A 17,087-nucleotide genomic window follows, 5' to 3' on the forward strand; every position below is an offset into this window, starting at 1 on the left:
GAGTACTGTGTCCAGTTTTGGGCCCCACACTACAAGAAGGATGTGGAAACATGGAAAACATCCAGCGGAGTGCAACAAAAATGATTAGGGGACTGGACCACATGACTTATGAGCAGAGGCTGAGGGAACTGGGATTGTTTAGTCTGCAGAAGAGAAGAATGAGGGGGGGATTTGATAGCTGCTTTCAACTACCTGAAAGGGGGTTCCAAAGAGGATGGATCTGGACTGTTCTCAGTGGTAGCTGATGACAGAACAAGGAGTAATGGTCTCAAGTTGCAGTGGGGGAGATTTAGGTTGGATATTAGGAAACACTTTTTCACTAGGAGGGTGCTGAAACACTGGAATGAGTTACCTAGGGAGGTGGTGGAATCTCCTTCCCTAGAAGTTTTTAAGGTCAGGCTTGACAAAGCCCTGGCTGGGATGATTTAGTCGGGGATCGGTCCTGCTTTGAGCAGGGGGTTGGACTAGATGACCTCCTGAGGTCCCTTCCAACCCTGATAGTGTATGATTCTATGATTCGATTGTGGCTTTTTAGGCATGTAGTAAGGTGTTCTTAAATTATTCCAAATTATGACTCACATTCTTCCCATGAAATTTCAGATATAAACTCCCTCATTAATATACACAGTTCCTTAGTTCCGAAGTGCAGCTGTGCAGGTGAGAGGGGTCTGCCTTTGAGTTCTAGACTCTGAGGGGTCTTAGCTAGGTCAAATTTAATTAATTTGGGCAACTCAGAGAGTATAATGTAGGACTCCATACCTTGACCCTTTCCCATCCCATCCTCCACCCAGCATTGAATGCCAACAACTCACTGGAGAAAAGGAACTTCCTCCAAAGAAGGTCACCCGGTGCCAAGTGGCCACAAAAACCCATAGGGCAGAGAACTCCAGGAATTCAGGGAAATACTGTCCAATGTCCTTGGTGGCTCTCTGCAAGATGGTCTGGTCCTTACTTTCCCGGTAATACACTTCGCCTGCCTGTCGGTTATCCACATCAGCCCAGAAAGCTGCTACCACACGCCGGTCTTTGGAGATTGGGAAAGCAACTGGCGTAAACTGGGAAACCTCCTTCAAGAAAGAGATGATTCCATTGTTGTTTACCTGTTAGGGGAAGAAGAAGAATTAGACATGGGAGAAAGAGACAGCCAGTGTGAGAGAGGAAGGATTGCCCAGTGGGTAGGGCACTAGCCTAGGAATTGGGAGACCTGGGTGCAGTTCCCTGCTTTGCCACAGACTTCCTGTGTGATCTTGGGCAAGTCACTTAGCTTATCTGTGCCTCAGTTCTCTGTCTGTACAATGGGGTGTTAGCACTGCCCCGCCTCCCAGGAATGTTGTAAAGATTGTGAGGTGCTCATTACTATGGTAATGAGCCAAAGGGCCTAACATAAACCATTCCCTAAAAGCTGTTGAGTGACTCTTTCATACTTTGACCTTTTGGAGTAGAGAGCTGCCTTCCCTTGCTGTGGCTGACTGAATGGCCTGATGGCTGCAGGGCATGGGCTGGATTCTTATTTGAGAGAGTTTTTTCCATAAACATTTGAGCTTTTCCCCTTCCTGCCCTTTGAAGCACAGACTGCCCCTCACTTAGGTGCTGATGGGCTGCAGATGAAAAACAGCGTGATGAGGCCCTGCCAGGAAATGGCCGCCCCTCCCTGCCACCCCCTCGCTCTGCTGCCCGCCTTGCCCTCGCTGGCTGTGACTGAGGGGCGGGTTGCAGAGCCATAGCCTGGGGGTCTGGGAAGGAGGACAGAACAAACCAGGCTCTGTTCTCTTGCCGGAGATGGGCCAGAGGAAGGAGCAACAGCTGAGAAAACTGCAGCAGCCACAGCAGTTTAAACAAGCAGTGCCCAGTTCACTTGGATCGTTCATGCGTCGCCGGGAGGGAAGGCTTTCACTGGCTTTCACTTCCTCCCTTGAAATAGGCTGGGATTCATCTTGAAGCGTGAGGGGGAGGTTTTCTTTCTCTCCCTGTTCAAGGCTGGCTGCTGGAATGGGGATCTGCCCAGCAGCCGCCGCAGCACAGCGGAGAGCTGCTCAGCCCTTTCACACTCAGAGCCCCACAGACGTTTCAGTGCTGACCTGCTGCACTTGACCCTGCACTCCAGCTCCAGCCCCTCCAGCTGCAGACGTGAACCTCAGACATCTCTGCCATGTCAGAGCTGGGCCTCCTGCTGATCCCTGGCAGTCCTGACCCACACCCGTTAGTCTAGGACTGAGTCCTACAGAGCACTGCATCACGGCACAGCTTTGCCTATACCCCCAAGTGACAGGAGCAAGACCAATCTCATCTCACCTTTGCTGTGAGACCAATCAAATCTTGAGGCTGCTAATAGGAGAGAGCGATGCATTCCCTTTTATCATCAGCCCATCACTCAGCAGTGTTCTGTGCATGACCCAGCAGCAATGCCAGCTGATACCAGTTCCCTCCAGGGTGCTCCAAGGCTGCGCTCAGCTTTCAGCAAGGCCTGCTGGAAGGTCGGATTTGGGCTTTGCTGCCACCAGGTGGAGAGGTTGGTGCATTTGCCTCACCTCCTTCCTGTTCAGCTCTGAATTTCTGGAGCAGACCCATGGCCTCCTCCAAGTCCAAACAGATTCTTCCTGGCAGCCAAAGGGCAAGGAGCAGAGGCATTACAAAGGGGCCGCTCCCTCTCCATCAGTGGCATTGCTTGTACATCTCAGCTCTTTTGGCATCTGCCTCTCCTTTAGTGACAACTGGAGTGTCTGTCACTGAGCCCTGCACCCTCCGCTACCCGACAAGAACCAGAGAACACTTAACAGGGCCAAAGAGTCTCAGGAGGGCAGCGTCCATGGACTCCAGTGGCAATTCCATCAGGGTGTGACCGATGGCAGAACTGGGCCATATGTGTTCTCAGCACACAGAAGGGTGCCGCTTCTGCATGGGAAACCCTCATTATGGCCAAAAGGGAGTTTTGTCTGCACAGGATCTGACCCTGAAATGCAAATACACCTGTGTCCCAAGATATCAGTCAGGAGCTGGAACTACTGGGGGCTCAAATGACACACAATAGTAATCAATCAAATAACCATAACTAGCACTTTCCAGGGGTAGACCCCAACAGTGCCTTACAAGGTGGTCAGTATCACTATCCGCATTTTACAGGTGGGGAAACCCAGGGACATATGGAGAAGGCCCCCAAGCAGGCCAGTTGCAGAGCTAGCAACAGAGCCCAGGGCTCGTTAGTCTCAGTCCATGTCCTAGCCACTAGGCCAAGCTACCTTCCAAAGAGGCAGTACATTTTCCCAGCATATTCCCTCCACCTCATCAAAACCAACCAGCAACCATAACTTCCAGGACAGTCAGGCATGGCTCATGGCTTGATCTTGGCAGCTCACTGTATTCCAAGGTCACTTGCTTTTTTAAGCTGGCCTTTCAAAGAATTAATTAGTGATGGCTAGAGACCAACTCCTGGCCCACGTCAAGCTAGCAGAATAGAGCACAGCACTGCTTTAATGCCGCAAGAGGGGAGAACATGGCCAATGATGCAATGCCTCAAGAGCAGAGACTCACTCCTACATCACGTAATAGGCTTTCCTGCTCCTGGAGTTTAACCCTGGGCAGGCATGGAGGGGTCAAGACTGGGGGTTTGGGTCTTGATCATCCCTGGCTGGAGGGGTGGGGGTGGGAGAGTAGCCAATGGGGGCTCTCTGCTGCACCCCTCCCCAAATGCCCTAGAGGAAAAGGGTGAAGCTTTTGGCTGCACTGCCTGTCCCTAGGCCACAGGGTTGCAGCTCCATTTCAGGAGAGATGGTCAGGCACCTTGCCCTGCCCCTTTCTCACTGCTTTCCCCAGGGTTATCACCACTGCCCTGATGGGCAGCTGTCCACAGAGCTGTCAGATGGGAGGGTGGACTTACGCATCACTGCAAAATGGGTGCCTCCCCTTCAGCATAGGGGCAAGCAGCCATGGTGCCCTGCTGGGCCCCAGAGGACCTGAGGGTTCTGGAGGTGCTTGGGTTAGAATCTGTCACTGACAGATGGAAATAACAAGGCTTTATTTAGAATGTGGTCTAGTCCTTTTACATCCCAGGAGGAGATTGGTGTCACATGCCCCAAAGTGCTTTACTGTCCAGAACCCCTCCAGAATAAACCCCTGCAGAACTGGAAACACCATAAATAACTGATCAGGGGGCAAGAATGGGGGCTAGGGTCTTGATCACCCCTGGCTGGGGGGCAGAGTGGCTGCTGTGGGTGTCTTGATGCTAGCCCTGAAAACAGAATCTTCTGGCCCAAATCAGGAAAAAGAATTCCAGCCTGGGACTCAAACTCACAAGAGGATGCCGCCAAAATGCTCCTTCTCCCCCAGCTCATGGGCCACAGGTCCCTATGTTGCAAAGGGCAGGGGGCTGGGGAAAGCTCTTCCTTCGTTTTCCCATTCCAACACACACACTTTCTCAGGACTATCTGCAAGGAGGAGAGGCAGCCCCACTGGGACCAAGTTGGGGAGGGGGTGGCTAATGGAGAGGAGGGGAATTCTTCCCGGGGTGGCACAGCACTCTCAGGTAAGGTCAAATACGGGCAGGGAAATGTTTGCTTCCCTGAGTGAAGGGGCTACAAGTCTGGGAAAGCAGGGAAGGGAGGGTGCTTCCCCCCAAAGGAAGCTTTAAGTAGACAGAGACATGGCTTGGCTCCCACCTCTCCAATGCCTCGGGAGGGGGTGTGGGGGGGAAGAGGGGGGCAGGGAATGGAGGAGAGCACGCTGCACCCTACAAAAGGGCCATTGTTGCAAGTGACTCCTCTTGCCTGCACAACCCTGGGGAAATGCCTGGCTCCTCATGGCCCCAAATACAGACTGTGTCTGCTAGGCCCGACTCAGCCTCAGTCAGCAGGCTGGGTGGGGCCCTGTGAGAGCAGCAGGGGAATGGGATCCAGGCTGGTGCTCTTTGCCTACACGCCGCACAGAGGGACTACAGAGAAAAGCCAAGCAGCTGGTGCATTGCTAATACTCTGTCCAACCCGCCGGTAGAGTTCTGGGGAAAGCACAATATCTGGTTAATGCCCGGGGATAGATCCAGGCGGGAGAGCTTCCCTAAGTATAGGAGAATCCCTGCTAGTGTAGGGCTGACATACTTCCATAACACCCCTTCCAATCCCCTCTGCCATAGGAGGTGTGGTGGGAAGGATCCCCAGCCAGCACAACAGTCCGTAGAGAGCCATTAATAGTTAGTGTGAATTAGAGCAACTCTGAGGCTGCTCTAAGTTATGCTAATGCAAAGGCAGCATACAGCCAGATTTGTCCCCTCACCACCTGGGTTCTGCATGAGCACGGCTCAGCCATACCCAAGTACTGGGCCTTCTCTCCTAGCATACACACATAATGGGGCAGAGTTAAGTTGGTACAGGCAATTTCAATGTTGATATTTCCTGCTACACTTTGCAAATGTAGGACTCTTTCTACACAGGTTTTTAAATTGACTATTTTATATTTTTTCCACACAGGGGTAACTGGGTGGGGTTTAATGGCCTGTGCAGAAGTCAGACTAGATGATGGCTCCCTAATGTGGGGTCTTGGAAGCTATGATTCAACATAGATATCAGCCCCCATTTTCTAATGCAGTTAGTGATTTGGGTGCCTAACAAGAGACACCTAGGAGCCTGATTTCAGAGGAACGTTGCTCTAAGGCATCTCCAGTTGGGCATCCAAAAAATTGCTCACTGTTGTAACAAATTTCAGAGTAGCAGCCGTGTTAGTCTGTATTCGCAGAAAGAAAAGGAGTACTTGTGGCACCTTAGAGATGCACCTTTCGTGATGCATCCGATGAAGTGAACTATAGCTCATGAAAGCTTATGCTCAAATAAGTTTGTTAGTCTCTAATGTGCCACAAGTCCTCCTTTTCTTTTTGTTGTAACAAACTCCACCATTCTATGTAATGGGAATGCACACAGCCCTTTCCAGTAGCTAGCACAGGCCAAGCAAAGAACAGAATCCCTGCCTCCTTCAGAGACATAAGGATAAAATACAGAAACACAGAATACCCAGAAGATAAAGACAAGGGGTGGAGGTTAAAAACAGCCAAAAGGAGTTAGAAACATGAGTCCAACTGAAAAATCAGTGTGACTTATGCTCCTAACTCCCTTGGGCACACCCAGAGAGCCTCATAGTGTTAGAGCTGGATCCATGGTTGTTTCTTCAGACGAGACATTTAAGCACTGGAAATGGTTAATTCCCTCTAGTCCGGCTTTCCAGCCTCCTCATAACAGTTCCTTGTGAAAGGGCTACAGTCAAGCAGAGCACATGGCAATGCTGGGGGTTGGTGAGGAGAGCTCTCCAGGCAGTATTCTGGCTGAGGCAGCCCCTCCTGTGTAAACACATGGTGAGTTATTGCCATAACTAAGGGGAATAAGATTAGTGCTCCATAAATTCTTAGTAACCTTTCAATGTCCACAGAGCAACATTCTTCTGATTATTGCAGCAAGATGGGAAGGTTTTTAAAGGAGAGGTGGGTGCCTAATGTCAGGCCCCTACAGAGAAAAAAAAACCACACCCAAAACCAAAAAACAAACTACAAACAAAAAAGCATCCAGGAAAAATGATCAAACAAGAACCATTCAGACAAACACACTTCACACACCAGTTGCTCAGGCAATACAAACTATCCATTCAAGCTAAATATGCCACGGCAAGCAGTGTGATTAGGAATCAGAGGGCCTCTCCCACTACAGTTAGAACTAAGGCTGTCGATTAATCGTAGTTAACTCACGTGATTAACTCAAAAAATTAACTGTGATTAAAAAAATTAATTGCGATTAATCACACTGTTAAACAATAGAATACCAATTGAAATTGATTAAATATTTTTGGATGTTTTTCAAGGTTTTCAAATATATTCATTTCTATTATAACACAGAATACAATGTGTACAGTGCTCACTTTATATTATTTTTTATTACAAATATTTGCACTGTAAAAATGATAAATAAAATAAATAAAATAAATAGTGTTTTTCAATTCACCAGGTCACAATGCCATTTGGCCCAGCCTCACCTCTGTCTAGAAGGAGGGACAGCCAGGTCAAATTTGAGTGGTGGTGTGCCCACACAGCCAGAGCGACACTCTGGACTTAGTACAGGACCACTGCTTACTAGTGGTTGGGTTATGGCCACCCCCAGCTCCATGGCCTGTGGAAGTATGAGCAAGTGAATCACCTCCCCCGAAATGGTGCCATTGATTAGTGGGAACTGAGACACCAAATACCTACTGAAATCTCCCCTTAATGCCATAGTCAATACCATACCAAGCAAAATGACAGCTGCACATGGCCAGTACCCATGGCAAGGGACAGAGATGGGGCAGGTCGGGTTTAGAGTGCTAAGGCCCCGATCCGGCAGTCTGATCCCTTTGGGCAGACCAGTCAGTCCAGGGAACTCTGCACAGGCAAAACGGTCTGCCCAGGCCTATCAGAATGCAGGGTCTGGCCTAATTTGAGGTGTCCACTTGAGACATCTCGGGGGAAATCCCCGTCCCCATTTGAAGACAATGGCAAACCCCCATTGACTTCAGTGGAGCCCTTCTGCCTAATTTTAAGAGGGGAGGATCCACAGCTCCGACTTAAGTCATCAGGAACATCTGGTCCTTGGCATCTCTGCCATTCATGCAGCAGGCGTCCCAGCTTGGCACATTGCAGGTGAAAAGCTGTTGGCAGCTTGTCTACACAAGCATTACTGCTCTGTGCTGCTGGGACCAACAGCAGGCTGGGCTTTGGCCAGATCCGTATGCTCTCAGAGCTGTCCTTCAGGGAGTCTCACCCAAGCACCATACAAATATATAAACAAAGTCTGTAGTGCACGACTGAGGCTGGACTGTGCATAGAAAGCTGACCAAATGTTCCATGTTTCAAGGAACACAGCTCACCAAATGCTCCTCTGTGCAGCACAGAGAGACAGAATGCAATTGCACAGCTCCAGCAGATGGCTACTTGTGCCACACCCAGAGCTGGCAGGCAAAGCTCTTTATGCTAATGAAAGGCTAAGCTTTCCTTTCAAGTTACACCCAGTTAGAGGGCCCCTTCAGCACACTCCTTTCTTCCTTTTAGTGCACTCTAGTTCCTTTAAGCTGTCCTGGTTTGCTGGCTGCCAAGCCAAACACCACTGAAGCATGAATTTTTTAGTGTAGGATCTAGGTCTTGATTCATGCATTAATGGAAATCAAGGACCACACCTTTGCTTACCCTGCTTGAAATTCAGACCTAGGTTCATGTGCCATCAGAATATAAATTAGTACTGCACACATTATTCTCAGAAGCCCTGATTTCTAAAGCCAAGGGTCGAATCTCTTATTTTCAGAATAAGAATTCTAGAAATCAACTGGAGAGCCGGGCATGGGGATTGGCAGGGACAAGCATCTACATGAAATAAATGGAAGTCCAGAGTTTCTCAATGCGCCACTATATGTGCAAGATGTAACTTACAATTCTTCACTATTGCTTCCTCCCACCCCTATGCCAAGTTATTTTCTATGGAATGTAGTCCCAATGTCTCTTGGTTGAATCATGCGGACAAAACAATGCAAAAAGGCTCTGGTGTGCTTCTCATGTTTTGGACAGCCAGTATGTTACCACTATTCTTAGTAACATCACTATTTTATCCCCTAGAGAATACCACTAACAGTACATCCCATGACATCCAGTAGTAATGGCAGCTAGGAGCAACCATCCTCAAGACAAATCCAAGGGTTTTTCACTTCAGAGCGGCAGCGTGGATAGGACACTGGGTGTCAGGAGACTTTGGTTCTATTTCCAGCTCTACTGGTGATTGGCTGTGGGACTGTGAGCAAGTCATTTTCCCCCTCTATGCCTCAGTTTCCCCTCCCACCTTTTGTCTATTTAGAGTTCTAGATGTCTTTTTAGAAGCTCTTTGAGGCAGGGAATGTCTATTACTAGGTACAGCACCAAGCACCTGGAGCCCTGATCTCAGTCACAGTCTCTGGTGCTACCATAGAATCATAGAATATCAGGGTTGGAAGGGACCCCTGAAGGTCATCTAGTCCAACCCCCTGCTCGAAGCAGGACCAATTCCCAGTTAAATCATCCCAGCCAGGGCTTTGTCAAGCCTGACCTTAAAAACCTCTAAGGAAGGAGATTCTACCACCTCCCTAGGTAATGCATTCCAGTATTTCACCACCCTCTTAGTGAAAAAGTGTTTCCTAACATCCAATCTAAACCTCCCCCATTGCAACTTGAGACCATTACTCCTCGTTCTGTCATCTGCTACCATTGAGAACAGTCTAGAGCCATCCTCTTTGGAACCCCCTTTCAGGTAGTTGAAAGCAGCTATCAAATCCCCCCTCATTCTTCTCTTCTGCAAGCTAAACAATCCCAGCTCCCTCAGCCTCTCCTCATAAGTCATGTGTTCTAGACCCCTAATCATTTTTGTTGCCCTTCGCTGGACTATCTCCAATTTATCCACATCCTTCTTGTAGTGTGGGGCCCAAAACTGGACACAGTACTCCAGATGAGGCCTCACCAATGTCGAATAGAGGGGAACGATCACGTCCCTCGATCTGCTCGCTATGCCCCTACTTACATCCCAAAATGCCATGGCCTTCTTGGCAACAAGGGCACACTGCTGACTCATATCCAGCTTCTCGTCCACTGTCACCCCTAGGTCCTTTTCCGCAGAACTGCTGCCTAGCCATTCGGTCCCTAGTCTGTAGCGGTGCATTGGATTCTTCCTTATTGAACTTATCCTTATTGAACCTCATCAGATTTCTTTTGGCCCAATCCTCCAATTTGTCTAGGTCCTTCTGTATCCTATCCCTCCCCTCCAGCGTATCTACCACTCCTCCCAGTTTAGTATCATCCGCAAATTTGCTGAGAGTGCAATCCACACCATCCTCCAGATCATTTATGAAGATATTGAACAAAACCGGCCCCAGGACCGACCCTTGGGGCACTCCACTTGATACCGGCTGCCAACTAGACATGGAGCCATTGATCACTATCCGTTGAGCCTGACAATCTAGCCAGCTTTCTACCCACCTTATAGTGCATTCATCCAGCCCATACTTCCTTAACTTGCTGACAGGAATACTGTGGGAGACCGTGTCAAAAGTTTTGCTAAAGTCAAGAAACAATACATCCACTGCTTTCCCTTCATCCACAGAACCAGTAATCTCATCATAAAAGGCGATTAGATTAGTCAGGCATGACCTTCCCTTGGAAGGTCCCATGACCTTCCCTACCATAATACAGAGAGTTAATAATTCATTTATATTTGTTCAAATTTATAAGGAATATCTACACCCCTACACTATCCGCTGGGCACCTCTTCCGTGAATGAAACACCCAACATACAGGGACTGCTAGTAAATACCCACTACACTCCTCCGGCTGTTGAGGCCAGCTATCCTCTTTACTATGTAGCTCATTTATATATTCAATCATACCAGACCAAGAAACCTGGACCTTTACTTCAACTCAAAGAATCCACTACCCCCCAAAATGTCTTATGTACAGATTGAAGTGCAGATTTCACACAGGTAGACAGGGGTATTTAACATGAGTCTCAGGACTAGTCACCACTTTGTAGTGCAATTCTCTTCAACACCCCAAGTGAATTGGTATCTGAATTTACACTGAATTGTCTCTGTTAGTTCCTCAGAACACTGAGCTATCATTAAAGCACACATGCCTGGTGAGTAGCTTCTCCACAATCACTTATTCTTTTATGAAATGGAGTCATCAAATGTACAAGGTGACAGATTCTAGGCTTGCAGCACAGGAGACCATAGCCTGCCCCAGCCATCTCTCCTCCTATGTATGGATCACAACACAGGTCATATTTACAAATGGGAATAAGTCCAGTATTACCAACTCCAAGTGCTCAAAAATTCTATGTGAGGGTCCAAAGAAGTCATGAAATTGTCTTACAAATCATGACATTTAAAAGAAAGAAAATCAATAAAATTTGCCTTTCGGGGTTCCCATTTTCACACTTTTCTCTGCCTGCATGGAGGGCAAGAGGGGTATGTAGAAAAGAGCAGTACGCTGGGATTCTTACAGGATCACATGATTCTAGGAGTCCGACAAAAGGGGGAAAGGACAAATCTATGCTCAGACACTTACCTCACTCCTCCATTGACCTATGGAAAGTGAATGGTAGGGACTCCCTGGCTCTGATTTGCTGCTGCCCAGCTCCTTGTGTTGTGATTTACCCCAGTGCACAGTCTGAACACTCAACTCACTCCCCCTGGCAGGAGCATTTTACACCCACTGTGCACAGGGGTCGGGGGCTGCACATGGCAGTTGGGAAGCTGGCCCCAAGGGGCTAAACTTGCACAGGTTCCAGTTCCCTAACAGAAAAGCTGGCCCCTGCGTTCTTTCCTGCTGCAATGCTGGGTTAGTGAACCAAACACAGCTGTCCAGGATTCACATGCAAACAGTGTGTTTGCATTTTCACTCTCCTGTGCTTTGGCTCGCTGAAGTGGGATGGAAACTGCGTGACAGCCCCCTGCTCTGGGGCCCCCATGCTGCCAGTGGCACAAAACAAGGGCCTTTTTGGCAGGCAGATGGCCACCAGCTGCACTACTGGCAATGTAACTGGCAACTATGCACAGAGCTTCGGCTGCTCTAAATCTATGGTGTTCCATTGACTTCAAGTGACCCGCACCCATTTACAGCAGCTGAGGATATAGCCCAGTCCACGCTGAGTGCTCTCCACCATGGGAATGCTGAGGTTGCTTCACTGAGCAGGGCAGGCAGAGGCAACTTTCTGCTAACCAACCAGGAGCCTGGGTTTGCAGCTGCACTTGAAGGGCAGCATCTCTAGGACTGGCATCAGTGCACACTTCTCAGGCAACTTGTCCTTTCGCCAGAGCTCTGGAAAACAGCCCATCTCTTCAGATTAGGTCGGGGGAGGGGGGTCTCCCAGTGCAGTGTTCACCCCACCAAGACATCACTGATCACCTGTCACTTGCCCTCACTGCTTCTTTCAAACAACAAAGAACGGATAATGGATTCAGCCCTCCAGCAGGAGATGCTGCTGCACTGCAAGTGCCATGACTGCTGCTAATTGGTGGGGGCAATAACAGAGAGACATGAGGGAAGGGGTGGAGCTCACCAAAGCCGAGGAGTTAGACGCACCTAGATAGTGGTGGAGCGTGAGATGTGCAAAACTCATACATATGCCAAAAAACTGACCAGCAAATAATATATATCGTCAATTCCTTACTGCTTTATAGGCCTATTTTCCTTGCTAAGCCCGAATCTCCCTCGCCCATGCTTATCACAAGAGAATCACTGGATTATTAGAGCTGCTCAGGATTTTTCCCCCCAGGTGACATCTTGACAAAAACGACAAAATGATCAATTTTGGCAAGTTTCCTACAGAGGCTTTTGGGAGGTTTGGTTTCAGTGAAAAGTTTGGCCCAATCAGCTGAAATTCCAGCTTTAGGTTGCTAAAAAGCAAAAAAAGTTTTTTCAAGACATTTTTGGTCACCAAAAGCTGAACATTTTTCAGCAACCCCCCAGGGGCTGGGGGAGAAATAAATGACTTGAAAACAGCCATTTCCTGTGGAACTGTTGTTTGGGATGAAAAAGCCTTTTTTCACTGAAAAAACATTTAAAAGACCCCCTTCTCACCAATACTAGTGATTACATAGCAGTGACTCATTTAGCTGGGCAAGCAGTCTGCTCCCAGGCTACCACCAATACCCGTTAGTCACCTGGGGCAACATTTTGGAAGTTGCTGTGATGCCTGCCCGATAGCAGATAGTTATTCATCCCATCAAGCATGCAATTATACCAGTGTACATTTAACTCTTCCATCCTTCCGGATGAGTGTTTGTGAGTCCAGGTTTCTTTAGGGAGGGATGGGAGTGGAATATATGTCACTGAGTCTGACCCAGCCCCTCTGCTCCATCAGCAAAAGCACCTCTCTTTTCCCCAGCCTGCCCCATCCCTTCATTGAGGGTCAAAGTCCCTGCCCCCACCCCTGGCAAGACTGGCTGACATCTCCATGCTATGCTCCACCATTCTGGGTCCCATGCCAGCTCCCCAAGGCGTCAGCTCCTGATCTCCCCTCCCAGCTCCTTCCCAGGCCAAGGGAGTGCTCAGGGCCCAACAGCTAAGGAAGGCAGGTCATGAGAGAGGGCAGGCCAAGGAAAGAGGCTTCTCATCAGGACGGAGGCAGGTCAGGTCAAGGTTCACTGGTCCTAGGAGTCCCAACCTGTCCCCTTCCCTGCAGCCAGCATCGCTCCCTCTTCCTTAGGTCAGCACCTCTCCAAATGCACCTGGCTGATTGTGCAACACTGTGCATGGGCAAAAATTCCTTCCTGATCCCTGCAGCAATAAGCTTGCCATGCAGCCGTTGATTTGATTGTCCTTATTGTAGCAGGCTTAGATATATAATATTTCCAGCAAGTAACTCTTCAGGGTATGAAAGCTACTAACCGACACTAGGGGAGCCCCAAAACACTTCCTGGGCCTGCTCATCAGCAGGTATAATGCCACAGAAACCAAGAGCCTAAACAGGAAGATACAAATCAGGTGTGTGTCATGGATGATTAGAAAAACATGGTGCTTATGCACAACATTTTATAGGAATTCATTCACCAGCAACAATGGCAACTGGTTCCGTAGGTCTTCCCTGCCTTCTGGCTGCCAATGACTTCTAACATAGGACAGCTCTGCTAATGGCCCATATTCACAGGGAAAGGAATCAGGAGGAGAGGACAAGGAGTCATAGGCCAGATCCTCAAAAGATGTTTAGGCGCTTAACTCCCATTGATTTCAATTCAGCTTACATCTACAACCCAGAGGCCTCAAGACGAGTAAATTCCTCCTTAAACTTCCCAGGGTTAAGCACTCACATACATATAAAGCATCCAAATTCAGCAACTACCTCATACTTCCAATTTCTTTTGTTTTAAAGTTTTAAAAAGTTAAAAACATAACCACAAAACCCCCGACTGGGATAAAGCAGGGGTGGCAACCCAATTAGAGGGCCAAGTAGCCAGTTCTGGCTGGTCTTTTTGCATGCCTGTATAATTGACCCCACTCAGGTCAGCAGGAGGACCTCTATCTGGAACCTCCAGAACTAACAGCATGAGCATCTGCTGCTTCAGCTACAGAGCTTGCTGTGGTAGCTAGTAGCGGTGGTAGACTCAGAAATCTCCTACGTGCACCAGCCAACAGACTGGGATAAAGAGCCACCCTCTCAGTGCGGACTACACCTATATTTGCATGAGCAACTAACGGCAGACTCAAAGTGTGCATACCACCCCCATCTTGGTCACCCAACCAGCTGTTTATATATGTAAAGACGGTGGCAGGGTAAACAGCAGTGTTTTCCCCAAGAATTGAAATTGGGGGGGGGTGTTGGAATATTTGGGGGGGAGCGAGGGAGGGCTGATGAGGGTTGAGACTGTGAGGGCAAAGGTGGGCTGTATGGCACCATAGTAAAAGCTGAAAAATGTTTCATGACCATTTTATCAGATTTAACTCATGTTTTAAAATCAACACAAAAATTAAAGTTGGCTACCCAAGCCTGCTATGAAGCACTACACCTGTCTTGGTTTCTTGTTGTAATTTTGCACTCTTTGGTGTCTTCTTGTGTGTCCGTTACTTCCAGACTTTCATGATATGCTCATGATCAGACATAAGGTGACTTCTTTCAGAACACAAAATTCTATTCCATGAAGAAAAAGTATGCTCAGCTGTAGCTCTTGTTACTGGGAGTAGCAAGAGATGGATTCCTACTTCTTTCATCCCAGGAAACATAGCACAAAGATTGGGCTGAACTACTAGTGATGAGAAAGAAGTTGAAGTTAAATCTTCATTCGTTTGTCATATGATATTCCACTCTGTGTTCAAAATTCTCTATTCTGTCCTGATCACATGGCAGCCCTATTGCTGGTAGTGCCTCACTCACTCAACTGTAGGTGTTTTATAAGACAGGCATCTGTATTATATTTCCAGAAATTGCTAATGTAGATTTGTAAGAATCAAGTCTGTGTACTTTTTCAGCTGGCTTAGCAAGCACTTCTTGTCCTCTTCACTTAAGGAGTCAATATAAGTACCTTCATTAGTTAACTTCTGGACTGAAGTTTTTGCTTCTTCCAGTACATTTTCAATGGATATCTATGATTGATCCAAGGGTAGATTCTATTGCTGGACAAAGATCTACTGCTGTTGAAGCAGATGCCTGGATTACATTGTTTAATGACCCAAGTGGTTTCAACAGTAGATTTACAAGAGAGAGAATTGTGATAGTCTTCTCTGAACTTAGTAACAAAAGTAGTCCACCAACCTCACTACTTAGATCTGTCCTATCTTGGTGGATACTTTCCAAAGCCAATAATAACAGCTGCAGTAATTTTAGGACAACAGCCAAGAATCACTCATGAGAAAGCGCATGTTTTCCCAGGTTGGACTAATTTGAACTTCAATCCCAGTGTATCTTCTATTTGTTTCCAAGACGTTCAGTCCTTTTGGACTCTTGCTGAAAAAAAGAGTATAAAAAAGCCATTCAATCTGTGGCTTTTTAATGTCTTTTTAAGATTCTGCAGCTTGTACTAGCACTAGCTAGAGTAGATGGTCTCTGTAGTGTGTATAGGAGAGATTAGGGTTACACTTTTCTCTGAGCAAAGCTTGTACTCCACTATGTCTTCCGGAGAAGTTTGTAACTCCATCAAATGCACAAGCAGCCATCTGTTTGGGGTTCAATTTACAAGCATTTAACTCTTCTAAGATGTCACAGATGCAGCTGATGTGTCTTCTATAACCTGAACATCTAGAATGCATCTATTGGCCTACCACGGACATCAAAACAACATACACAATGACTTAATACTTGATGCCTATTTGCATTGGTGCATCATCAGCCATGTATGCACATATTTTGAATATGGTGAGAGAGTTCTTCACTTTTTCAACTGCTGAGTCTTTCACTGTTGCACTGCATGCTTCCAGAGAGTCAGCTGAGTTTTTTCAGAAAGATAGTGAGCATTTGCCCGTCTTGTTAGAAACCAGCGTCCAACTTCAGGATTAACAAGTGACAATGCACTTTACATTGGCCTCCAGTTTGTAATGTGTGGTATCTCTGACTTAAATAGAAAGTATGGTGCAACAGCCATGTTGGTTCACATAAACTGAGTTGTGTCTCCAGCATTCTTAATAGCCTCATTAAGTTCTTCTAAAATTGGCTTTGACAGTGACTGGCTCATAAGGCTTTCTGCATGTTGATGCAGTCCAAAGGCATGGTGTTTTGCAGCCTTTTCATATAGGTTGTCTGTATTGGTTTAGCTGATCAGTCTGGCAAACCAAGCTCCTCCACTTTTACTATATAAATCCATGATATGCCCACATCTTGAATACTGCATTGCAGTTTTGGTCACCCCATCTCAAAAAAGATATATTGGAATTGAAAAAGGTACAGAGAGGGGCAACAGAAATGATTAGGGGTATGGAACAGAGTCCATATGAGGAGAGATTAAAAAGACTGGGACTTTTCAGCTTGGAAAAGAGATGACTAAGAGGGGATATGATAGAGGCTTATAAAATCTTGACTGGTGTGGATAAAATAAATAAGGAAGTGTCATTTATCCCTTCACTTAACACAAGAACCAGGGGTCACCTAATGAAATTAATAGGCAGTAAGTTTAAAACAAACAAAAGGAAGTATTTCTTCACACAATACATAGTCACGCATGGAACTTTTTGCCAGGGATGTTGTTAAGGCCAAAATTCAAAAAAGAACTAGATAAGTTCATGGAGGTTAGGTCCATCAATGGCTATTAGCCAGGGTGGGCAGGGATGCAACACCATGCTCTGAGTGTCCCTAGCGTCTGTTCGCCAGAAGCTGGGAGTGGATGACAGGGGATGTCACTCGATGATTCCCTGTTCTGTTCATTCCCTCTGAAGCACCTGGAATAGTCACAGTCCGAAGACAGGATACTGGGATAGATGGACCATTGGTCTGACCCAATATGGCCGTTCTTACATAAAAATAATTATAATAGAAAAGCTTAGTACAGAAACTCCCCAAGATAATGACTTATTGAGATAACAATGATGTGAGATAATGACCTTGGCAAATAATGCATTTTAAAAATCTTGGCCTACTAGGAAAAGT

General features: G+C 47.2%; 1 protein-coding gene across 8 annotated transcripts in view; it reads right to left on the reverse strand.

The window, feature by feature from the left end:
* Positions 1–17,087, reverse strand: part of SNED1 (sushi, nidogen and EGF like domains 1) — a 124,645-nt gene that overhangs the window by 76,733 nt on the left and 30,825 nt on the right. For 4 of the 8 annotated variants that reach the window (XM_084639353.1, XM_084639354.1, XM_084639356.1 and 1 more), the window contains exon 2: positions 813–1,100. The exons of 1 other annotated variant lie outside the window; for it this stretch is intronic. In XM_084639353.1, the coding sequence (XP_084495479.1) occupies positions 813–1,100 (288 nt within the window). Of the gene's footprint in view, positions 1–812; positions 1,101–2,292; positions 2,333–17,087 lie in introns of those variants that run through there. 3 more of the 8 variants (XM_084639357.1, XM_084639358.1, XM_084639359.1) reach the window with 2 other exon arrangements.

This window comes from Lepidochelys olivacea (genome assembly GCF_965140295.1).
Source record: "Lepidochelys olivacea isolate rLepOli2 genome assembly, chromosome: 9".
Classification (NCBI taxonomy): domain Eukaryota; kingdom Metazoa; phylum Chordata; order Testudines; family Cheloniidae; genus Lepidochelys; species Lepidochelys olivacea.